The sequence below is a fragment of the Ostrea edulis genome, chromosome 1 (assembly GCF_947568905.1).
Source record: "Ostrea edulis chromosome 1, xbOstEdul1.1, whole genome shotgun sequence".
In the NCBI taxonomy this organism is placed as follows: Eukaryota; Metazoa; Mollusca; class Bivalvia; order Ostreida; family Ostreidae; genus Ostrea; species Ostrea edulis.
The window spans coordinates 82,787,200-82,813,840 of NC_079164.1; the positions used below are offsets into that span (position 1 = coordinate 82,787,200).

Consider the following 26,641-nt stretch of genomic DNA (forward strand, 5'->3'; position numbering starts at 1 on the left):
CGTGTTTTATAACTGAAATTAGTATATATCATATATTCCTTACATATTCTCAGGATCTATAGCCCGTGTTTTAATACAGTTAGATTTATAATTAAATATCAGAAGTTCAATATCAATGTAGTACATTCAGCGATGAAAGTTCTGCCACGATGTACGTCTAGGTATGTCGGACTGACATCTCTAGATTCTGAAAATGTCCATCTCCTTCGATTGGTGAGTAAAATTTAACCCAGGCTGTACTTGTAAATGAAACAGAGGCCACTGACAGATTTCCAGCTGTCTGCCCACAAATTTTATACAGTTTCAAATACAAGTATAACCGTAAAGAAATTCGTCGTCACAACCCATCTTTAAACTGACATTTACACATGCAATGCTTTGAAAATTAAATAACGTATAATTGAACGCCCTGAATTTATAGTCGGCAAGAGTATGTACCTGTAAATACAGCCATTTTGAGTAAAATATTTGGAGTTTTACTCAAATTATTTTGTAAATTTGTGGCGAAAGGGGGTGTTTAAATCTGTCATTGCAATTTCTGTTATGACACGATATGTGCCTATACATAATCAAGTAGATTTCAAGGGGGCTAAAACGAATAAAAGAGGGAAGATACAGAGACGTCAAAAGCATTCTATTGGGGGGGGGGGGGGGGGGGTAATTTACCTACACCCCCCCCCCCCCAGAGAGTACATTTGAGAATACACCCCCCCCCCCTCGGGATCACACAGGTCTATGGAAAATAATCCATATCAGTCTAACAATATTGAACAAAATTAATGAAAAATATTATTTAGTTACCTATTTTACTGCATTTTAAACATATCAGTTGATATTAACAATCCTAGCTTCATGCTGCAGTGTACAAAATGATTTGCACGTCCAGGTACTTTGGAGAAAGTTACCCAATGATTGCAGTCTGGTTTATTTTTGAAAGAGTCGATTGGTGGTGGTGGAATAATTTTAGCCCTGATAAAACAATGAGAGCGTTGATTTCCTAATTTAATTGATTTTTTTTATTTTGAAAAGAGGGGGGGGGGTGTTATGCAAGATCTTTGCACCACAGGCACTCGACGTTTTAAATATCTATAATAAAAATTAAAATTGCCTACAAAATAATTATGTCAGTCTTTATTGGAGACATATGTAAACAAATGAATGTCTGGGTGATTTCCAATTTAATTTTTAAAATCCCCCCTACCCCCGAAAATCACACCCGACTCGATCAAGAAATTCTTCTTTTTTCCATTAACATTTTCTTACTCTCTCGTACAAATTATTTCAACTGTTCTCGATTTTGAACAGCGCCCATACTTATATAACTATACATATAATATATGCGCAGTCTGACTGTGTTACTACCCGGAAGTTGTCATATTCACACTAAATGTAAGAATACAAAGAGAGATAACTCACGTTTTCGGAAAGGCCTATATCCCATACACATGTATATATGTAAATGTTACCATAAAGGTTACAATACTACATGTATTCCGATCTCAGAGTCACCGAGCAACGTAACCCTGAGACCAATGAGACGGAGATCTTTGTTGCTGATAGACAACTCACTGGATATACTTCTTATACCTATGATACAGGTAATAACCAGTCACCTATTCAATTTTTAGAAACTAAGTCTCTTAGTAGCTGTATGGTTTATTTTATGCATAAATAGAAGTTACATAAAAAAAAAATCGGAATTTTATATATAATTAGTTATATACTTACATGTATTTCAATTGTGACGTCAAATTGTTTCGCGGATTTTATCCCAGGAAAGATTTTAATAACCTGCCTTAACGTACCCGCGCATGACTAAATTTCAGGGCAATATTTTTATCGGTAACAAAAGAATCCGGGAAACTGTTTGACCTATTTATAGTCAAAAATGTAAACACAACATATTCAATATGTTACAGTGGTCTATAACCGGAAATTCTGGGATATGATGTTCCTCAGCGGTCATGGCATCTATGATGGGAAGATCCTGGTAGACACATCCAGAATGTTTGTCCCCAAACCAACGATGTTTTCTACTTTCGTTTTTTTTGATACGATTCCACCCGCATCTGTGCGACAGTTTTTAAAACACGTTTTTGAAACGACTTATATGGTAAGACAGCATTACAAAACTGTGTGTTCTGTATTATCTTGTGAAATAGCATTTAATTTAGTTTACTTGATTTAAAAGCTAAAAGAAACTTTTCTAATGAAAGGTGAAGATAACGAAGTGATGAATCTCATAACTTATATAAGCATTATAGAATAGAGAGTTGGACAAACACGGACCCTTGGATAAACCAACAAACATAGAATTTGTGAAATGCTGACTTTAAACGAGATTGTTGAAACCCCTGCACCATCAACTTGTTTGACAGTAGCCTGCCTCGATTTTAAAACTGATCATACGTAGAACAAGCTCTTGCTTATCGAATCAGTTGTGATATATAAATACCATCGTAGTTGATAATAGAATATTGCTACATAAATATGGGAAGTTGATGATGGGGAAACAGAAATCATCCCGTTTATCATAAATTTGAGTTATTAGTTCGCCATTGATATCTACTTTCATTAAATTATTTAAGTGTTAAGCAGAAGTACACGACTCTGTGGTATCTTTTATTTCGAGGTCACAGGAATATATCGAATCAACATTTGACATGAATTGAAGACTAAACTTTTTTGACATCATAGACAGTTGCTTCTTTAACAAAAATGGAAACTGCAAATATTCATATCTAGTGATCGGTCATCCAAAAATTACTTTGTTAAACACTACTCGGGTTCCACGCACAAGTACTCTGAAGTTGAAATAAAAAATATGCTTGAGTTCCTTATTGACAATACCTTCGTGGTCAACAGTCTGTTGGAATTCCCATGGGCAAGATTTGTGCACCATTGTTAGCTGACCTGTTTTTATATTCCTATAAAGCAGAATTCATTCAAAAACTTCTACGTACGAAGAAAAAAATATCTTGCTATGGCCTTCAATACGGGACTTTCGAGAAACGAATCCACTCTAACTCTGATAGCGCGTTGAACGTAATTTGTAGGGCATGTAACTTCCGGATTACAATAACAACGAATTAAGCAAGCATATACTACTTCAATTGCTATCAAATTCCTATATCAAAATGCTATTTTAAAAAGAGAGGAATCACTACAGCAATTCATAGGAAAATCATTTGATTAAATTATGTGAGTTGGCAAAGAAAACAAATCTAGGGAATATTTTGAGGATATCGGTAAAACTTCACGTCTTCCATCCAAGGATACGCGTCTAAATGCGCCTTTTCCCTTCAATCTAGTTTAAACCCAAGTACTAAGAACCGATTATATATATTGATAGTGACTTGGATCGTCATCGTGGGTCTGTGCATAGCTCTTTACGTACTGTCTGCTAGTGAAACGCCAGTTGTATCAATGTCAATTTCTATGACGAACAGGATTATTTCAGCTTCTTTGTTGTCAACTTCCCATATTTATGTAGCAATATTCCATTATCACCTGCATATGGAGTTTATATCTATCAACAAATTGGATACGTAAGAGCTTGCTCTACGTATGGTCAATTTTTAAATCGAGGCAAACTACTGACAAACAAGTTCATGATACAGGGGTTTCAACAGTCTCGTTTAAAGTCAGCAATTCGCAAATTCTATGGTCGTTATAACGATGTAGTTTGCCAATACAACCTATCATCGGGTCAAATGCTGTCTGACGTGTTTCATATCGATTGTGAGGCCGTTCGTGGTACACTGATTTTGACTATGTATAACTACGTTCACCTGATCAAGATATAGGGCTTACATCGGGTGTGACCGGTCGACAGGGGATGCTTATTTCTCCTAGGCACCTGATACCACTTCTGGTTTGTCCAGGGGTCTGTGTTGCTCAGCTCTCAATTTTGTATTGCGTATGGGAATTATGAGATTGATCACTGTTTTTTATCCTCATATTTTATGTATTAACAAACGATTTTTAGTAATATTATGCGACGCTTGGAAGAATTTTATTTCAATTTGAAGATGCTGTTACTTGTCATTTTGCTCAGGACACCTTAACCTCACTGTAAAGTAAAGGTCAACATCATAAAATCAAAGAGTTTCGTCAAATAAAATAATTAAATAAGATAAAAACTTGTAAAAGAAGGCAAATTTTTAACGCAAGAGTTGAGAAAATCTGCAAATATATAAATTTCTATCATGAACAAAGTTTAATTCAATAATGATTTTTGCATAAACCGATGACATCACACGAGGATATATCAACCTTAATCCAGGTCATGCAATTCTGTGTGAGATAAAATTCGCGAAACAATGTGATGCCGTAATATCAGTACATTTATATGTAGAAAAGGTGAAGATAATGAAGAGTGATCAATTTCAACTTCTATAAGCAATACAAAATAAAGAGTTGGGCAAACACGGGCCCCTGGATATACCAGAGGTAAGATCAAGTGCCTAGGAGGAGTAAACATTCCCTGTCGACTGGTCACACCTGCCATGAGTCCTATATCTTGATCAGGTAAATGGAGTTATTCGTAGTCAAAGTCAGTGTACCAAGAACTTAGTGAAATTTTATTCCAATTTTATTTACTGCTAAGTTTTACTCACATACATCAGAAAACATACATTTACAAAGATAAAAAGAAATACAAAATGCTCTACTATTGTGTTCTAATTTGTGTCTGATCAAGTCGAAAGTAAACTGATGACGTCATAACTATACGTAGAGTGACGATGTCACATGTAAAGAGCTTAATCATGAGAAATCGACAAAATATAAAGTACTTAAGATACTTTCAATGGAATAAATATGCTAAAGACGGAGGCATTGTCTATAAGACCTGTCACCAAGGGATGTTTACTCCTCCTAGACACTTGATCCTTCATCCCACCTCTGGTATGTCCAGGGGTCCGTGTTTCCCATACTCTTAATTTTGTATGATTTATAGAAATTTTGAGGTTGATTACTGTTCGTTAGTTTGACCATTATTATTATGAAATGATTGTCGATTTCATTCATTAACAATATCGTTCAGCGGAAAAAAGATTCCGTTTGACATGTCTGTCCAATTTTCCTCTGTCATACAATGAACAAGGTTTAACACTACTCTGCATAATTTTAGAGCCTACACTGAATTTGCTGCTAGAATCGTCTGTTAAGAAAACCTTTCTTTAGCATATCAATCTAGAGTGTAAAACACTGAGATGGCTTCGTATATAGATAATTCATGATTATTTCTAGCAGCATATCTGATAAACTTTGGGCATTTTACCGTTATTATCGCCAGTTATATCAATGTTTAAATCCCGGGTAGTGGTATACATTCGTAATCTAATTATAACTGCCACATAATGATGTCATACGGAAGCACATATTCCTTATGTTGTGATACAAATTGTTCTCATACAAATACCCAAAGTTGATTTAAAATACCAGTAGCTCCCTTCCTTTGTTTAGGACAGATCTTAAAGATTATGTGATTTACATGTATAAGTGGAACATGACCTGCCGGACTTGGATGCGTAGGTGTCATCCGTATATTACAGTTTCCACTCGTATCTTTCCTCTCATATCATTAAAAACATTCACACCAATATCTATGCCGAGGAGAAACATTAATATAAGTTGTAGAACTTGTCTGTTAATCGTCTAATATAAATAAACAGGGGGAGACTCCAGTGGTGTTGATGATATTTCTAAACCTTACATGATTAGGTGTGATCTGTGTGCCTTTTGTATAATTTTATTCCAATTGTGACACAATCTTCATTATCTTTGCGATGACATATAGTTTCAATGAAAATATAGAATCTGGCAGATGAAAGGCGAAGATAATGAACAGCGATCAATCTCATAACCCCTATAAGCAATACAAAATAGATAGTTGGGCAAACACGGAATCCTGGACGCGGGGTCAGGTGGCCAGATATTACTTTTTTGTTTTACTGACTTTCTGAATCTAACCTTCAACGGTGTAGCCTACATTTATTTGTCACGGCTAATATAAATGCAGAAAAAGTGTATCTACGTTCACATATATGAGATTATAAGATTCTGAGTATGTCAATATTCAGTTCATTGTGCATCTATTTTCAGGATGAATTAAGCAATGTGATGGATGTTTTACACGTCCGAGGAGTCAGTATGGAACTAACAGAAATTCTAGATGATACAAAAGATGATGTGTCAATGACAAAGAGAATAGCAATGTTAGATGGGGAGAAGTATGAATTGGAATCTCCAACTCTTCAAATATGGTACACAAAATTGTATATATGTATAAAAAATGCAATTATACAAACTTTAGGCATGACAAAGTCCAGATATTTTACAACCCTTTCTGAAGGTAATATTGCAACAACTGAAAATATATTGAACAAATCTCAAAGTTGGAAGTTGAAAAAGCATATGCTACACTGTAGCACATTTACAAACATCAACCCAAAACAAATTTCCAAAAGGAAATTGTATTGAACTACCAATTTCACTATTCTTGGATTGTTGTTCATGTCATTTGATTTTATTTGAAGTACACAAATTGGTAATTGGGGAAAACTGAAAGAATCAAATTTCTATTTTATCACGAAATCTAGCCTTTGATACTTTGTTTGATAAAATAAGCCAATTTCAATTTCATAATTAATAACATTTTATGCATTTGGTAACTAGGGGGAAATAAAACAATCTAATGTTAGTTGTAACATTAAATCTAGTAAAGGAGAATAAATATTAGATATAGTGGTTCAATCTTAGTTTTATAACAAATGTTGGTTGATTGTGTGGAATCCAGCAAAAGTATAAATCGATTTGCTATTAATGTGGTATACAAGCAGTAGTAGATTATTTTCCACTTCTATCAAGCGAAGCCCCCAAATTTAGACCCATGTATTACGATAAGGGAGGTATATCAGATAGTGTTCTTCATTGTGCTAACACTTGTCGCCATATTAATTTCAAAATATCGAACGTTTTATCAATGGAACAGTACCAATTTCCACATCTGTTTTGCAACCAATACATGAGCACAAATTCGAACCTACGGCCTTGAAGCAATTGTTTTCAGCACCAAGTATAAAATATGGCGTCACAATATGCATTTCCTAATTCTTGTTAGAACATCATATCCTCACTTAGATTTTTGTGTTGATATGACAATTATTTACTTTATTATTATAAATGACAAACGTGCGTAATGAAATTTCACCTGAAATGAAAGCGCCAAGACTTCAAAATATATTTTAGGATAACGCTATTTATTCACCATTTCATACAATATAAATTGGTTTGCAGCAGTTTACGGTTTGTTATGAGTTGCGTCGCACTCCTTTAAAGACTTTAATTTTACGCACTCGCTTGTTGATGATTGTCGAGAAGAATGTGTTAGCCGTTACATACACAATTTTGTCATGCTTAAATTTCCATCAAATTATATGAAATGATTATTTTACGACGACTGACATATCTATATATCATGTCATTTATTTCTATACTTTATAATTGATTTCTTACGATGCCATACACCGCCTCGCTTTAAAAAACACCACATGGAATTAGTGTATGATAGCCAATTGTGACTTTCAACTCATTTCAATAACTATGTTAACTGGCGTTACATTTATAGCTTTTCGTGTTCTGAAGTTTATCAATTACGTATCTAAATTTGGTCATTTAAACCCATTTTGCTTGTGATAAACCATTTCACGCTTTTTGCTATCAACTTGAATTACTTCTTTCATTAATGCAATAATGAATATTAAACTTATGTAAAACTATATCAAATAAAGTATTGGCGTTTCTGGCGTGAAAATTAAAATGATGCGAAATCAGGATCTGAGGCACTCTCTTCAGCCTCAGTCACACCGCATTTTGGTGACATCATAATTCATCAGAGTTCTTTTCAACATCTTAAAATCTCTGTCACAACCTGTGATTGATAATACATGTTTTAAGTAATCTTGCGATTGGTGGTACATGTAAGAATGGTAAAGCCTCAGTAACACTGGACCGCACGCTTTTTTAATCGTGCGACTGATGACAAGTTTGTCGGGGTACGATCAGTCGGTAATATTTGCTACGATCTCCACCTGCAATCGGATACTGCCTTTTGGTGAAACATTATCGTACGATAGGTGGTAGATAATTGTAAGACTGGTGGTACTCATGGTCATGTGATCACCTAAGATTGCAACATCAGTCATGGATAATCGTGCCACAAGTGGTGACGATCAGCGACCGATCATACGATCAATCTAGGCCACCCTCGACGGCTCGCACGATTGATCACAGCAGTTGTGAGGTGGTCGTTCAATTAGGTTTGCATTCGTGCGTCTGCATCAGTTCTTGAACAGTAAACACTATCAAACTTCTTCGCCATGTCTCCCACGAAAGGAAACGGTCATACATGTACGAAGACACAGCCAGAATCAAAGCAAGGACCCAACGACTTGGAAATTTTGGCAGATATTTTTTTCAGTAACAGCCACACATGTCGTCAAAGAAATAAAGCTGCAGCAACAGCAACCAGTTCTTGTTACATCTGTAGTCGTTGTCGAATCAACATAAGTGTTAATCTTGATGGCAGCACGGTACCATAATGGCAATATACGAGTGTCGTATATTGCGAGCTAGACTGGTGGAACCATCAATAATAATACCATATAACTAGTAAGTAGTTACACTACCGATGTTGAGGTTAAACGAGAAATGGCACCAACAATCGTCATTTGTGCCACATCCAGTTGTACGACTAATCGAGCGACAATTGGACCCATGATTGATGGTATGACCATGCCAGACCTGCCTGCGACTTTGAAATTTAATTCCAGTTGTATGTTTTTTTTTAAAAAGAGTATTCATCTCTTAAAGACTTTAAGAAGGCAGGGATCCTTATCGTGTCACACCTGTTGTGAAGCTGGACCAAAATGTTTGTGGTCTCTTCCGAAGAACCGTCCCATTTAATCGCTTCTTAACATAAAAGGGTACATCAATGAAATTGATAGAACGTTAGCAGTGGAATCCTAGAAATCTAAGTTGCCTTAAACGTCACATGATTGATTGCACAGTGTCAAGGCTGCAGATTTCATATGGTTTTGCAACTGATGTCATTTTCCTATATCGAAAGATAAAGAACGATAATTATTGTCAGTGCTGTTAACGCTTTCTTCACAGTCTTTTTTGTTCAGATGCTGGAAACTATGATACACAGTCAGATACAGTGTCATCCGTTTCCCATGCTCCATGTAGCAATTAGACATATACAGGTAAACTTGGACCGAGCTAAAAAAAAACCACGACAAGACAGTGGAAAGACACACTGAAGAGGAAGTGCCAGTCGATTTAGCCTGTTGATGGTGCTATCTTTAAACATCAGGGATGCAACAATGGTATCAGTGAGTTGATGATTTCCTGTTATCCAGCCGAAACCCACGCACGTGTATTGTTTTTATACTGTCAAGGAAAGTATATTTGAAACATAACAATATTATGGACATTGAAGACATTGTTGTAGTAATGCTTGAAACACGAAAAACTTTATATCTTTAAGAATTTCTGTCCTGATTGTTCTGCATGTCTTGTGGCATAACATTCCGCAGATATTCTTTCTTGGTTATTTCTTTCCTGGCTATTACCTCTATTCTGTAGTTCCGGGTAAAGATTTCGCACATTGACTTGCGCAGGCGAAAACATGCATTTAAGATAATGTGGACGATTTCTTCTTCCTGTTGCATGGTTGTTACCAAACGTCTCCACCAATGGGCTAGTATTTCAAATGTATTTTCACTGATAAGACGCGCAGTAAATGATTTCATCAGCCATGGTTGCAATAAAGATACATCGCCTTTGATGCAATATAACGGTACGTCATGACCAAAATTTGGTAAAGATTAAGCACCGGGAAGGCAATATGACCAAAACATCTTCAAATGAAGAATTTTTATACCTCATTTTAAGGCATGTAAAGTCGAAACTTTCTGCTACTCTCAGCGATATTAAATACTGGAATTGTTTACCATCTGATATAAATTGTTCAAAAGGAAAAAGTGCTATTAAAACATGCCAAGGGATTTATATTATTACAATAGCTTATTTCAAACAGAAAACAAAATATATTACTACTCTCTCGCTTTCAACAAGAAAGATATATATATATATATATATATATATATATATATATATATATATATATATATATAGAGAGAGAGAGAGAGAGAGAGAGAGAGAGAGAGAGAGTTGAACGAATAGGACGTATCCTATTTCGCTCCTTAAAACACATTTTGATATCTGACGTTTCCAGTAGACACTGCGTCGTGTATTAAACGTAAGCTCTGTGACTGAAACCTAAACAAGAAATAGATTTAAATGAAATTTTTCAATATCAACTACCATTCCAATGCCTTAGGTATCAATCTTATATGGATTTTGATTTAGATAATTAGCATTCTTGATTTTAATATTTCAGAATTGCAAACGAGAACAAAACAAAAATAATTCGGTACGGGATTAAACAAACCAGGACGGGAAAGATCGAACGACTCCCCAATCATCAATTTTCATAACTCATATCATGAAAGGCCACGCAACATTACTCTAAAATGTTTTCTATTCATTATTATTCAGGTACAAGCTGGACGTTGTGCAGATCTTCTCAAGTTACCTGTAAACTGGCACTCATATGCCTTCATAGATTTATTGCTTAAATAAAGATAATTTTTTAAGTATCATTTGTGTGTTTTGTTTTTGCAAATTTTGTAAACAGGTATATTTTATCATCTAGTTGTTAAGTGTACGTTCCGTTTTATATTCGTTTGATAATCTATCTTGTGCCATTTTAGTCCCCTGACGACGAAGTTGAAGAGGACTTTAGGTTTGCATTCCAACCATCCGTTCTGTTGGTCGGAACGAGTTGCGGTTAAGAGATTGTCATTTTTTACTTCGATATATATATGATATATAAACAAAACGTCTACATATTAAAATTATCTAGTGTAACATGTGGCAATAGAAAAGTTTGTTCCCATCGAGCGTCAAGACTAATCTTGTTCGAGCGATTGCAGTAAATTGTTGCACCATGCCACAAGTTGATTGTAATGTAAAGAAGCATAAATATTCTCTTATGCATGTTTTCTCAAAAGGATCGGAAATTTGGAGGAATATGAGTACAGAATCTTCGACGACATGGTTATATAAGCAATTCATGATCAAACCTTGGGTGATGGAAAAAATATTGCGGATGCTAAAAAGTCTATTCAAAGACCAAAGATTTTCTGTGAAAGGATTGTTAGGGACAAAACAAGTTCTTTATTCAATATTTGCCCCAAATAGACTAAGTTCAATAGGTTGTAATTTTCTTAACAATTGAAGGAAATCAAAATCCATGCCACATACACATCTTTCATACCCATACAAATATTCTGTAAAATGAGAAGGTACTCACTTGAAAACTGTGGAAGGAAAAATAAAAGACAAACAATGTACCCTCTATGCATAATTAATTAAAATTGACTAGGCTCAATAACCTGTGATTTTCTCAAAAATTGAAGAAAATCGAAAAACTTGCTACACACATACCTACAATACTCATATAAACACTTTGTAAAATAAGCAAGTTCTCACTTGAAAACTGTGAGAGGAGTTCACCGAACTAATCATGTACTCTTTTTGTAATATTTCCTCAAAACGGACTAAGTTCAACAACCTGTATTTTGTTTTTTGAAAAGTGAAAAAAAAAATCAAAATTCTTGTCACATGCACATCTTCAATATCCATATAAACACTCTGTAGAACAGGATGGTCCTCACTCAAAAATTGGAGGGGGGGGGGGGGGCGTTGTAGAACAAATAACGTACCCTTCATTTAAGAATTTTCAAATAAAGGGGCACAACTCCTGTAAGAGAGATCAAAATGGATCAAAATTGTAAAATGATTTAAAATGGTCCACAGAGAAGCCACATAGCAAGTCTCAGTTTGATATGTGACAGTGAAATGAAATTAGAAACAGAAAAATCCGAACGAATGGAAGGACGTACAGACATCTAAAGACAGGCGTATAAAACGCAAAAATCAGGAAAATATGCTTCAGCATGAAAGTTTTGTAAGTTACAGGATTATTTTTGACATCGTCATCACATCGTAAAAGCAAAGTTAATGGAGGAAAAACGTTTTTGTAGAATTTTCTTGTAGAACATAATCAATCCGTGTCTTGCTTTGAATATTTAACTGCACCAAAAGTCTTAACGAAATGTAAGTATTCAAATGTAACTTACAATGATTCTTTACAGTAGAATAATTAGCAATCCAGACATTAATGTTCGATGTTCTTACAAATATAAACACTCATTTTATGGTAAATATGTTGAAAACATGGTTACGGGTTAAGACCAGATATTTTGCTTCCACCTTTGATATGTCAGGGGGTCTATGACTGCCATAATATCAATTCTGTAATCTTAATAAGAGCTACATTGTATGAGATTATGAGATGGTATGGTACGTGGTTTCGGCTTCTCCGTCGTCTGCTTCACATGTTTATGTAGCAGCCTTCCATTGTCGCCTGCATGTGGTGTTTATATATCGGCTGATTCGATGTGCAAGGGCTTGTTCTACGTGTGGTCAGTTTTTAGATCGGAGCAAGCTACTGGCAGGCGGGCTGATGGTGCTGATATTTCGACAGTCTAGGTTGGGGTCAATGTTTCGCGGATTCTGTGGTCGTTGTGGTGGTCTGGTTTGTCGGCGCGGTCAGTCGTTGGGTTGAGTGCTGTCTGACGTGTTTCATACCGATTGTTAGACCGTTCTTGGCACACTGATTTTTGCTGTGGATGGCTCCGTTTGCTTGATCGGAATATAGGGCTCACGGCAGTTGTGACCGTTCGACAGTAGATGCCCACTCCTCCTAGGCACCTGGTCCCACCTCTGTTGTGTCTACGTGTCCGTGTTTGACTAACTATCTATTTTGTATTGCTTATAGGAGTTATGGCATTGATTACTGTTTGTTGTGTTCACCTTTAATTTATCATTTCGTTATATTCACCTTTCCCAAATGAGGACAATGACCAATATTCACATGCTAGAGGTTGAGAACTATGAACTACGCAGATATACCCTTGCAATGGGATGATATTCTCTTCAAATAACTCTAGTACGCATACCCCGTTTCTGTTACCGCCAATGAAAATAATATTTGCTTTGGTATAAGTATTTATATATAATTTATGCATACAAAATGCAATAAAAATATTTATTTGAGGTTTCTACCCCACATACTAGACTGGTAATTGATTCCGCATTCTGTACTTTATTGTACATGTAGGATTATATCGAATTTGCTTATATAGAAACATGCAGTGAAATTTCCTCTCATGTGCAGATTATTTCTTTAGTAAAAGTTTCAAAGAGGACACTATGCAGACAGAGCTACATGGAGAAATAGAACCATAGTCCTCCAACTCTTTACTACCGCTAATTTGATAAAACGTTACGTACGTTCTATTTAATTGACAAATTCGTTATTAACAGCAGATGGTTCTTTCTAATTGTGATACCCCTATTTGTTGCATTGTGATCATACATAGAAACCATGTTATATGTAAATCTATGTGATTTAATCTAGAGCATGGTTTGATTCCGTTCGTGGTAATGTTTTAATTTTCTTTTGCGGTTGCAAAGTGTATGACATAATCAGGGTAGAAAGATATGTTGCTTTTTATTCATGAATTCACGACGATATTCCGCAAATAAAGATAAAGAGGACTACACTCAATGCATATTGATAAGGACATTGAGTTCATATACGGTTAGTGTTTATCCTAACCTGATTTAGTCATACAAAGTAGGTGCTTAAAGATGTTGTATAATTTGGTTGTGGATGGTGAAGAAACCAAAGTGACCATCAACAAAGAAAATTTGAGGTTTGAATCAAATGGCAATGTAGATAGTAAGTACATGTTATACCGTTTTTTTTTAATTGAATACCGATTTTTGCTGTTTTAGTCATTCCACCAAAGCACGAAATAAATTTGTCAAAGACGTACTGTCTTTCTTCGTGCAAGTCAACTGTCACAATACAGCATATGAAGGAAATGTATTTGCATTCAGAAATGAAAGAAAGCGAATACGTGTATTATTTAGTCATACTTATTTATTATCATTTATGTGCCTATTATTGCAAGATACAGGACGTGACGAAAGGGGAGAGCAACCGTGTATCATACATGTAATAAGGAATTAGTATTCTAAATGAATTGTGACATAGCACTGCTTATTGCAAAATTTTGTATCTGTATATAACCAATCAACATTTTTAAAATGCTAAGTTATATGAATTCATAACAAGGGCAGATATTGAAAGGACGAGGTGACGGACTGATAATCAATGTATTTAGCTCGAATTCGAATTGTTTAAGTTAGTATCATTTGGACAAAAGCCTATGTAGAGAAATGACTGTAGAGGAAGGTAGCATGAGGGATATATACTTTCTTGATGCGAATTATGAATTTTGTATAGGTGATTTAATACTTTCTCAAATGTGCAAAACCATAGAGAATGAAAAGTGCCAATGGCATTTATCTTTCGATCCTAATGACAAGGTTACATGTGGCGCTTTAGATATTGAATTGTCCATTGTGAAACCGTAGAGAAATGTACATGAAACTGACGAAAAACAGCGATTTAAGACAAAGGAAGATCTGAATAAGCTGGTTCTAGACCAAACACAATCCGCCCTGAAGTAAAATGCTAAATGGTCGGTTAATGTATTCAAGAAATGGCGGGAAAACAGACCGGAAAATGTTCTAGATCTGCAATTCATGAATTCCTAAGATATGGGGTATTGTCTTGAGGGATTTGTTGTTGACGTGGTCCATGTTTGCACAACTCTCTCTTTTGCATTGTATAAAGGAGTTATGAGTTGTAAAACTATCAAACTATAACGCATATAAAGCTGACGACCCAAATTTAGACCTTCTTAACGTAAGGATAAGAACAGTAATTTAGCCTCGACTCTGTGTTATGTAAACAAGACTCGAGTATTTTTTCTGTTTACAAACTAGTGAGCTGTTAATTTTGCAACTCAAAGCATCCCAATTTTGCACAGACACACATTTTTAAAACTTTCAAAATGGCACATTTCAGCTACAGGATACTGACATTTTGGTTATATTTAGATCTAAAACTTCATATTTATTTCGGATTTCAAACATTTCGGTTGAGCATCACTGAAGAGACATTATTTGTCGAAATGCGCATCTGGTGCATCAAAATTGGTACCGTATAAGTTTTACATGTATATATCATATGATTAGATTAGTAATCATACATTAAAAAACTTTGTAAACAACATATTCTAATCTTTGTTTACAATACAGACCATAAACTCTCAACAACGAGCTTCTATCATAATGTATAAACTTCTTTATATTTTGCAATACCTTTTAAACGAATTAAACAGTAGATTTTGATTATCGAAAGTAATTGTTTCAGAGAAAATCGTAATTCAGTCCCTTTGAAGTGATGTGTTCTACTTTTTTTTTTGTAGAAACGACTTTATTTTTGGAAGTTGTGCTTGACATTTTGATACGAATTTTGTCAATATATATATCTTGGACAAAATACTTCCAGATTTTGATATATATCTTTTAAATAATTTTCAATTTTGAAATAGGAAATGGGTAATCAACTTAAATATAAGATATAGAGAACAAAACTAAATAAATGAGTGGAAATGTCTAAATAGTACATGTACATGTAGACTGAGGAACAGAAAAGGTACAGTATCACTATATAATTACAAGTAGTATTCAATGATATTAATTGAAAATAGGATTAAATTTAGTAAGCAAATGAAATATTCAATATCAATACTTTATCTTACACACTACACATCCAATATTAGAAGTACAGGTAGTCTATATGGCCCTTAATGTCTCCACATTGCGGTATTACATCATGCTTTCTTGATGCATTGTTTTTTATTTCTATCAACTGTATCATTTTATATGACAGACATTACTTTGTATAAACTTCAAATGGTGATATATGAAAAATGGGTCAATTAAAATGCCTTATCAGCGAACCTGCTAGAATTGAATTCTTTCTCGGGAAATATTGCAGTCAAAACGCGATAGAGATAATACAGTAATCTAAAATAGATGTATTTCGTAATCCAAGGTAACGTTGTAGAAACGCGCTGAAAGAAGGTATGTCTTCACGTCATATATGTACATGAACCCTGAAACATGTTGCAGACATTTTAATCTAGATGTCCCACTTCTAAGTAAACTCAAAACCTTGTCCTTGTTTCACTGTAAGAACTAGGAAAGTTCAATGATAACAACAAATGTACAGATAATACATACATGCACAAATACATACCCATACATTCTCATATATCCATCCATCAATTCATCCATACATACATGTACACATACATAAATACATATATCCATACATACATAGACATACATACAGACATATATACATACATACAGACAGACAGACAGACAGACAGGCAATCAGGCATACATACATACATACAGGCATACAGACAGACATGTATGTATGCATATATACATACATACCCATACATACATACATACCCATACATACATACAGACATACAGACAGGCATACATACATACATACATGTACATACATACATATATACAAACAAACAAACAAACAAACATACATACATACATACATACATATATACATTAAAGCTGAAGATAACGAACAGTGATCAATCTGATAACTCATGGATGTATAAGCAATACAAAATAGAGAGTTGGGAAAACATTGCCCCCTGGATATACCAGGGATGGGATGAGGTGTATATCCATCCATGCATGCATGCATGCATCCATGCATGCATGCATGCATCCATCCATCCATGCATGCATGTATCCATCCATCCATCCATCCATCCATCTATCTATCTATGATAAATTTTTAAAATGGAAAAGAATAGAATTTTCTGGAAAACGCTATGCGATACATTAGGACAAATTGAAGAGTTCTTTTACTCAGGTTTCTCTACCATTGAATACTGCGTACTTATTTGTTAGTCTCGATCATCCGGACCTTTCTGTTTACTCTTCCAAAAATGATACAATCAAATCGAACTTCTTTCTGTTCAAAATGTGAATAATTATGCAAAACATGTAAAAATAGCAACATTACATCCTGCATTAAGTCAAATTGATCAAAGTTTTTCAAGCTGAAAAGTAAGTGTTCCCTTTTGAATTGATTTAAACAATGTTGGTGATATAATTCTTTATACAAGAAAACGGGAAATATGATGTAAAGGGTACTTTGAACCAGCAAAACATATTTACGAATTATATTAGCATTTATGAGTGTTCAGATCAGGATTTACTAGCATTCAGACAATGCTGAGTTTCGTAATTTTTTCATAGACAAAAACATAAATTGATATTCTAATACAGGAAAACATGTTTGGAGAACGAAATTGGACAAAATGGACCTGGAAAACGTGATTAATTTGACAGCATTGACCTGATTCCGGTAGCATTACAGGACCGGGGGATTGTTAGAATAAGGCCCACTAGAAACATCGTCGCGTCACCTCTTTTAAAGACGCTATAATAGGTAGTCACAAACGTTCTTCTTCTAAAATTGAGTTGCATGTCATTTGGATGAGATGTCCTGAGTCGCGAGTTACATTGGCAAGATAAAGAATCCTTTCTGTTACTTTCTTGTGCGTCATATATAAATTTGAGATTTGTAGAATTTCACCCATGTATACAGCGGGTGAGGTTTAGATATGAGCGAAATTATCAAAGGGACATACATGTAAAACAACCAAACACTGTAAATCTCAGTCAGCAAAATTAGGATATCACCAGGACCATTACTTGTAGTTCAGATTAGCAAAACATACATTGTACAAATCTACACTTAAAGCATTTAAGAATCCAGTAATAATGATGTAAAAGAATTGAATTCCTATAATAAACCATATGTTGAATATATTCAACAACATTTGATTAATTACAAATCATGAAATACTGTATTTCCTAACTTTAAATTGAATTATAAAATCATTTCTTAATGAACTGGTAACATCAAGTTTGTCAGTATTTCACTGCGCTCCTCCTCCCTAACGAAGTGAAGATGAAAATTCAAAAATGATAATAAGATTGCGTTATCAAAATTAAGTATTGTTATTTCTACGTTGAATTTGATTATTTTTATTGATTTGTGCTTTTTTGGTCTCGATATACATCCACGACAGCTAGTAGGCCTAGTTGTTAACAATGTAAGGTATCATAATTTGTCTAATCCGAAACGAAAGAATAATTGCACTGTTTATTTTAGCAAGACAATGCCAATTACAAATGTATAAAGGAATAACATTACCAAATAGTGTGTAGACAGCGATCCATTATTTACTCACAATATTGCCGATTTCACTCTCGCTTTCCTCGCTATATTTAGGTATTTACATCGCTATTTGTATGTACTGGTGGCTATACTATAAAGGAAATTTGTTAACATCGATTTAAATGTTGTCCATGGTGAATGAATTAGGCCCCTAAAAGCTGAGTTTTTAGAAAAAAATATAATACTACTTTCACAAGCAGTTGATCGAAGAAGGACGCAGGTGCATCATTGTACCACGTGAGTACCTAACTAATTAACGAGACTTTTTTAAATCGGGGCCTAGATTTAAATCTTTATTGTGGTTAATTATCGCAATATTTCGGTGAACTAATTACTATAAGCATACTAAAGACAAAATGCATAATTTTGTATAATTTGGATCCATGTGATATGTCCTTTAAGACGTCATGAATCCTTACAACTGCGGTGGATTATTTTTTATCTACTTATGTGTTTAGACCTCACTCTCTATAGATTGCGCGTTACAGACATTTCATATTTATTGAAATATAAAGTATTTCAATCTTGTATACCACTTGACTTGATTTTTCAATCTTTTTTTTAATCAAATTCAAGTAAACAATACAGGTACATCAATGAAAAATATGCATTTTGGTAGGCAATGGTTTGGGGGATGGTGAATTACTATAGTGCCTTCAACTACATGTACAATGTACTTCCTATGCATTGTATAAATTATATCAAATCAAAGAAAAATGAAATATACCGGTTACATAAGATGCATTTACTTAAATATGTCAACCGTCAAAACTTGATGTAGGTGATGTTAGTCTAACCAGTTCGATGGTGTCATTTAGGATGTGAACAGGTCACTACAGGGCGGTTTTAGAGAATAGATGGACTCGGGTGTGGTTAATAGGGGCTATCATCCAACCTTGTTTTATTTTCAGTCAGTTACCGATTCGATGATGTCATAGGATGTGAAGAGGAAATCACGGGATGGTTTTGGAGAACGGAAGTGACGCGGGTGTGGCTAATCGAACATGGATCTTCCAACGCATTAGTGAAGCAATCGAGGGTTGTGTCTGGGGACCAAAGAAAACGTTTCCAATACGATTTATCAGAGAAGATAGCGAAAGGTACAATTGCTTATTCTGAAACATTTAAGATTTTGTTTTGATAAAACATTTGTGTCTATAAGTAATATATGTGTTATAGTCAGTTCTGAAAGCCTGTTTGTAATGAATATGGAACGACATTTGCAGAAACAAAGCGTCCCAAAAGAGTGGTGGTGATGATCAACCCTAATGGAGGTGATCGCGCTGGCAGGAAGGATTTCAGGGATATAGTTGAGCCGGTGTTCAGACTTTCAGGGATGTCCATGGATATAATCTGTAAGTGTGATGTTTTTAGTGCTTTAAAATCATCCAAACTGCTAGATGATACTTACTCAATAAATTAGATATAATCAATAGTTGTCTTAAAATCATTTGGGGAATGTTTCACCTACATGTACATCGATATATCTCTAAAACATAAGGTCTATGCTACTCTCGTTTAGCACCAAAAGTCTAGTACACATTGTATCATCACTGACGTATAGTTGAAAAAAGTTTCGGTTGCCAGTTTTAGAAATTAATTTTGACAATGGACTGATTTTACTTTAATTTAGATGATTTGTACAGGGGATTCTTACTCTTCCTAGACACTTGATCCCACCCCTGGTGTGTCCAGGGGTCCATGTTTGCCCAACTATCTATTTTGTATTGCTTATACGAGTTAAGAGATTGATCACTGTTCATTATCTTCGCCTTTCATGAAACAGTTATTTTATCGAACAACGTGTTTAAAATTATATTTAACCTGTTTACTTGGATATTGGAAGTGGAGAATATGACTTTCTGCAAGACACTTTGATGAATAAATACGGTAAATATGTCCATATTGGTTACGTCTAGAATGGTTCAAGAAAAGAAAGATGCGGCTTGTTGAATACTTCTTGCCACTGCAGCTTGTCGAATTTCTGGGCGGTCCGCTGGACCTAAATTGTGTTTTGTTGTCAATACTTGTTGACCTCTCTCTTTGTTTGCTTTTGTAATGGTAATTTCGGAGTATTTGTTTATAATGCGTACAATTCTTGTCAGGCAAGTATGAGACAATATTGGGGTGAGGGGGTAAGGATGTGTGGTTGTTACATTTATGCATAGGCATCATACTAGCCAATGGACAAAAACTTTTAACAATTGATAAGAAGGAACAATACAAAAAAGGAACAACTCGAAAATAAATAAGATGAATGAAAGGTGAAGATAACGAACAGTGATCAATCTCATAACTCCTATAAGCAATACAAAATAGAGAGTTGGGCGAACACGGACCCCTGGACACACCAGAGGTGGGATCAGGTGCCTACATATGTAGGAGGACATAATAAATATTAATGACGTAACTAATTACTAAAAGTAATTCAAACCCCTTAACGGCAAAATCCGATGTAAGCCAGTGCATATGATCATTACACGTCACCGATGCATATGCCAGTCCGGTGATTTTGTCTATTGGGTAACACCCAAATCCGTTTCATAGTATTTCGAGGTCTAAAATTACAACTGTACTCAATACGTAGAAAAAATTTATAAATTTTCAATCGTAATTCAATTTCTCGGAGCAGTATCAGGCAGATTAATATGTTTGAAACATTTTCTAGCAAGTTTTAACATCGTTGCAATTGTCTGAATTATCTAAAAGTAATTATTAGCATACTACGCATTTATAATTGAGAAAAGAAATATAAATTCTTCATTTCTTATGTCTCTATTGCCCCAGCCGATTTTGAAACCTGCAAGAGTCCGAAACTTGATAAATTTCAATTACCCGGTATTCCAACCGACCTCTAATGTGATTTTAATTTTTTTTCATAGAATGTACAAGTCATACACAGACCATGTTTCTATAGGTTGGCATGCTCTTGTACGTCAATATTCTTACACGAAACGATTTACATGGAACGTTGGACGGTATGCACAGATCGATGAACGGTTTTATTGAAATAACGAATGACTTGCAAAAATGAAACAGGATGCTATATGTATGGAGGTGTATTAGCACGTTTTAGGGCATGTGGATGAGATTGTGTTTAATTTATAGAATGCAAGGTGAAGATAACGAACAGTGATCAATCTCATTACTCCTACAAGCAATACAAAATAGATAGTTGGGCAAACACGGACCCCTGGACACACCAGAGGTGGGATCAGGTGCCTAGGAGGAGTAAGCATCCCCTGTTGACCGGTCACACCCACCGTGAGCCCCATATCCTGATCAGGTAAACGGAGTTATCCGCAGTCAAATCAGTGTGCCAAGAACGGCTTAACAATCGGTATGAAACACGTCAGACAGCATTTGACCCAATGTAATGCCACTCTTTCTTATTTCATTTCAGTCTCTAAGCATCCTAGACATTTGATTGCTGTTACTAAAAATTATGACTTTACACACACTGATGGGTAAGTTTATGTAATTCTGTACACACAGAGGCATCGAACAATGATAGCATAAGTAATATGACTTTGAAAAGAATTACAGACAAGTCGTCCTATTGAAACTCGCCATTGTCAAATCGTTCCCCTTTTTGTCAACTTGGTCCTTTTCAAACTATTCCCTGGACCTCATGGCCCTAAAATTACAACCCCATCTCTACCCTACACGGACATATTTGAAATTGCAGATCTTATTACCAACTCGCACCCCATGTCAGTAAGGGATACAATACTCCAATGGTCTATTATGTCAGATACGGGACTGGCACGAGCCGCTTAGCGGCGAGTGATCAGTCCTGTATCTGACACGATAGACCATTGGAGTCTTGTATCTTACTTAAAACATTGTTCGATCTAAAAACAAATGCATTTAAGCGCAAAAAAACCCACGTACAAATATATATTGGTATAGACAAATATATTTACACCTTTTGTTTCTTATTTGTTTTTAGTATTTAATATATTAGGAATTCATCAACTTTAATGGCACACAAGGTCAACTCTTGTCTTTAATTCGCAAAAAAACCTGTTAGCTCATCATTTCAATTGTCATAATACGATACTCCTCAAAACAGGGTTTTCTTCTTCATGGAAAGCGATTCGAACGCTTCTATTGTCTGAAGACTGTACTCAACAAAACAGATTTTCTTTTTTGGGTGAATGAGGGTACGTAAAGGGTGTTTGGAAAGAATCGTTTAGATAAAAACAAAACATTGATTTCTCACGATCCTTTCTAGGAACCCTAATAATATGATATTGACACGTAGGCCTATAACTGATATAAATACAGGAACCACAGCCCTATTTTAGCATTTTGTCCGGGTGTCTTGAAGATGATTGAAAAGTACATTGGATTGCGGTAAGATTATTCATTATTTCTACTAATTCTCCTAAATATATTAACATTTTATTTTCACATTGTTTATTTTGTTTGTTTCATTTTTGTTGTATACAAATTTCTTTTTAATCGTTTGTAGCCCCAGCAGTGGAAAATGCAATGCATTATATCTAAGACCAAAAATCGCTCCTAACGGGGAATGTATGGTACGACGACGTCCCACTCGGGGTACATCAACTGCTACAGATTGTGGCCAAAATGTATAGAGAGGCAGGATGTTGTGGCTTTTTTTTTTTTTTTTTTTTTTTTTTACAAATCACTGTTCGGGCTACTGCCGCTACACGCCTATATGCTGCGGGTGTTGACGAGGAACTTAGAGAGGAACCCCGAGGAACAATTACAGAGTGTAAGTGATTTGATTCAGAAACCGTCCACAAGGTCCCCGCCGGAGCCGAAGAAAGTGAAGCTCAATGAAAGTTTTTCCTTTGGATCGGGAAAAAAAATATACATCACTGCCAAGGATGTAACAGTGAATTTGCGACTTTAATGTGCATGTGTCTAAATGAATGATTGTGACATGGATTTATAACTGTGGTGCTTAAACGATTTCATATACGGTAAAATCCGATTATACATGGAACACTCATTTCGTATATTTTACTGGAATATTTCACGCCTTGAATATTGTATTTGATAAATAATAAATGCTTTCTCACACAACGAAGAGTGGTCTCTGTTCCTGGTTTTTACTGTCAGTCCAGTATTTCTCATAATATTGGCCTGCTCTTAATAATACTGGACTATGTTGAGTACAGTATGAAAAATAAAGTACTGTCAAGACAAAGAACTGACGTCACAACAATGTTTTAACTTAGCCCCATGCCAAAAACAACATCGGATTATTCTGCTTCTATGACACGTTTACTTATGATCAAGCCGGTAAAAATAAATTGTGAATCTCTTAAATCCTATAAAGACTACAGAGTTGAGAAGAAGACAAATAGGGACACATCGAAGTACCAGTGGTGGATCAATGTGCCAAGGAAGAGTAAGCATCCCATGTTGACTGGTCACAAAATGAAACACTACAAACATTTGCCGTTTGCGCTTTCTAAACCGCAAAGCTCCATGCATGCTTAAAGGGGATGAAGATTTGTTTTTAAAATTGCGTTTCAAAATTAAGGATTATCTTGCCCATACATAGCTCTTATCCTTGAACGAATTTGACTCCAGGTTTTTGGCACTCTAGTTTTCCTTTTAGCTCCTACAGGTTTATTGTCATTTCGAATTTCCAAAATTTCGACTTGAGCATCACCGAAGAGACATTATTTTTCGAAAATCGCATCTGGTGCATCAGAATTGGTACCGTATAAGTTTTACATCCCAAACTGATTTGAATCGCGAGGGTTGATATTGATGAAAGATAAAGATTGCTGTTTGTACAACCGAATACACATAATGTACTAGCGTAAAAGAGGCAAAAAACCCACTATCTCAATTACGAAGTTGTGGCACTCTAAACAGTGCTAATTGCTTAGGAATATCCTAGTGAACAATAGATGAATTATCTGATGATCTTAATAAGGTAGTCATTAATTCCTTGAAAATTACTGATTTGTCTACTGGTACGGAAAATTAAATAGTGACTATACTGCAGAGTGCAGGTCGGTTATTCGGACACCATACATTGCAAGCAATCAAGTGGTAAAAAGAGTTATGTTGTGATTCTTTGGGGTTGGGTTGGGGCCATAATATGGGGTCAAAAAGTTTCAAGGTAATAAAGATTGATTTCAAAAGATCTTTTAAAAATCACAACAGCTGAGAAATGGCAGAACAAGGTGACTCAGGTGAGGGATGTGGCCCACGGGCGGCTTGTTTTAATGTTTCAAAACTTATTTATTTTTGGTATCGGGGCGATATAGCGCTGGCATTTAGGCGACTTGGCGATCAGGCGATCAGGTTGGGTAGTAGGCTTTTAAGTGGGGGCTAGTTCTGCAGTATGTTCAAAACTTTCCTAGTAATTAGTAGTAATGAATCATCCCGGTGAATTCTAGGATCGTACTACTTGGAGGTGACGGGACATACCATGAAGTACTCAATGTATTGATGAGAAAGAGACAGGAGGAACAAGGCGTGGATATTAACGACCCAAATGCAGCATTATCTCCCTTGAACATACCATTAGGTTTAATACCATCCGGTAAATGTTTTTCCTTGCTGGGATGATTTGTGTTTGATTTTGAAGTATGTGCATGTAACATTTATGTAAAAACACCCAATTCATATTATATTACTTTTACAATATCGAAAAGGATCAAGATGTCATTGGTCAGGAAATCACACGGGGTCTCATGATGTGTTGACGGCTGCTCTGAACATCATTCAAGGTAAGGTCCGTCAGAGTGCCGATTTCGACATGCCCTCAAGAAAGTTCTAGATTAGTCATCCTGCAATTATTAACGGTTTCTTAAAATTACAATGGCTTCATAAAAGATACAATATACTGTATATAAAGTTTGTTGAAATACGATTTCATCTTATAAGTAATTATGATTACCTCGGAATAGAATTCCCGAAAAATGTTTCTATCTTTATTTAATCGCAACAATACGTTATTTGCTGTTCTCGGTGAATAGGAGAGATAAAATGTGCGTAAATCATTCGTGAATTTATCAATTGCTAGGCTAATTGCAGAGTTTTTACGATCATTCAGTATTTTCACAGAAATAAGGTTTCAACAATTTCGATGAGACATTTTCACGTCTGTACTCCATTCTGAATACATAAATGCACGGTCAACATGGCTGTGTATTTAAACATTGAGGTCTGTTCTGTAAGATGGTCAATGTCACTACTTACAAAAAGTTTCTGTAGAGTATGTCTATCTGTGATGTTGCTTTCTTATCATCATCCATTTCTAGCAGATTTTACGAACTTTTTTTATTTTATTCATTACGGTGTTGTTGTAATATTTCATTATCATTATTTTATCAAGAAATGTGTTCCGATTAGTTTTGTGGCGCGTATTTCGTGAAAAGCAGCAAATCATTAATTACAAACACACAGTGTCGCTGGTAGGGGCTGTCAGAGAAACATTCTAAACATTCTTACTAAGCGGCACTTCCTTCAAGTTTCTGGTTCAAATTATCCCTCATACTGATATACTAGTGATATATATGAAATATGGGAACTACCTGTCAGTGGATCAAACGTTACATGTGAAATTAGCAGAAAACAGATTATTAACAAAACGGAAGTTGGGAAGAAGTTTTCCTATATTTTCACACGGCTGAATTAGAAGGCTTCCATATTATTCATTGGTCGGAACAATACATTTATTGGAAAATTTACTTCTGTTTTTTAATTGTTAAATAATGTTTTCATTAATCATCATAATTTTCAAATACAACAACTAAACAAATCACATTTCAATTCCGAAATCTTGCATTCACCATTTATACTTCTTTTCTAACACCACAGCCTTGGGGTGGGGGGTGGGGGGTGGGGGTGATTTAACTTTTTACAACTTATGATGAGTATTGTGAGTGATATCGATGTTAAAAACGTGAACATTTTCTATGAACCAAAACAGGTGAATGAGAATAAAGAATCACATGAACAAAAACGGAAAGCAAAAGCACAGTGTCCTACAGACATTCCTGAATATTTTGTTGAAATAATGCATTGAACCATAACTTACAACCACTTCATTGTTGCGTCAGTGATTAAGATTCTGTTGACGAAATATGTTAACCGATTACTCAATAACCAGAACATACCTGTATTCCAGGTACACATCCAAACGTCCATTACTGTTCTGGTTCAAATCAATACTTCAGCAAGTCACCAAATATAGGTGTAGTTTGGTATGTAGTAAATCTCAATTTTGCTCAA

The 26,641-nt window shown here is 35.2% G+C and overlaps 1 protein-coding gene and 1 long non-coding RNA gene across 2 annotated transcripts in view; both read left to right on the forward strand.

Moving 5' to 3' along the window:
• The first annotated feature begins 2,028 nt into the window (after positions 1-2,028).
• Positions 2,029-10,703, forward strand: LOC130054240 (uncharacterized). Its single transcript, XR_008802529.1, has 3 exons — positions 2,029-2,113; positions 6,109-6,269; positions 10,630-10,703. It is a non-coding gene; the product is annotated as an uncharacterized LOC130054240 (long non-coding RNA).
• Positions 10,704-13,827: 3,124 nt separating this feature from the next.
• Positions 13,828-26,641, forward strand: part of LOC125678295 (uncharacterized) — a 35,909-nt gene continuing 23,095 nt past the window's right edge. Inside the window, exons 1-6 of the mRNA XM_048916644.2 lie at positions 13,828-13,942; positions 19,321-19,509; positions 19,636-19,764; positions 21,813-21,876; positions 24,802-24,947; positions 25,060-25,134. Coding sequence (XP_048772601.2) covers positions 13,852-13,942; positions 19,321-19,509; positions 19,636-19,764; positions 21,813-21,876; positions 24,802-24,947; positions 25,060-25,134 — 694 coding nt within the window. The 5' untranslated portion in view covers positions 13,828-13,851. The remainder of the gene's footprint in view (positions 13,943-19,320; positions 19,510-19,635; positions 19,765-21,812; positions 21,877-24,801; positions 24,948-25,059; positions 25,135-26,641) is intronic.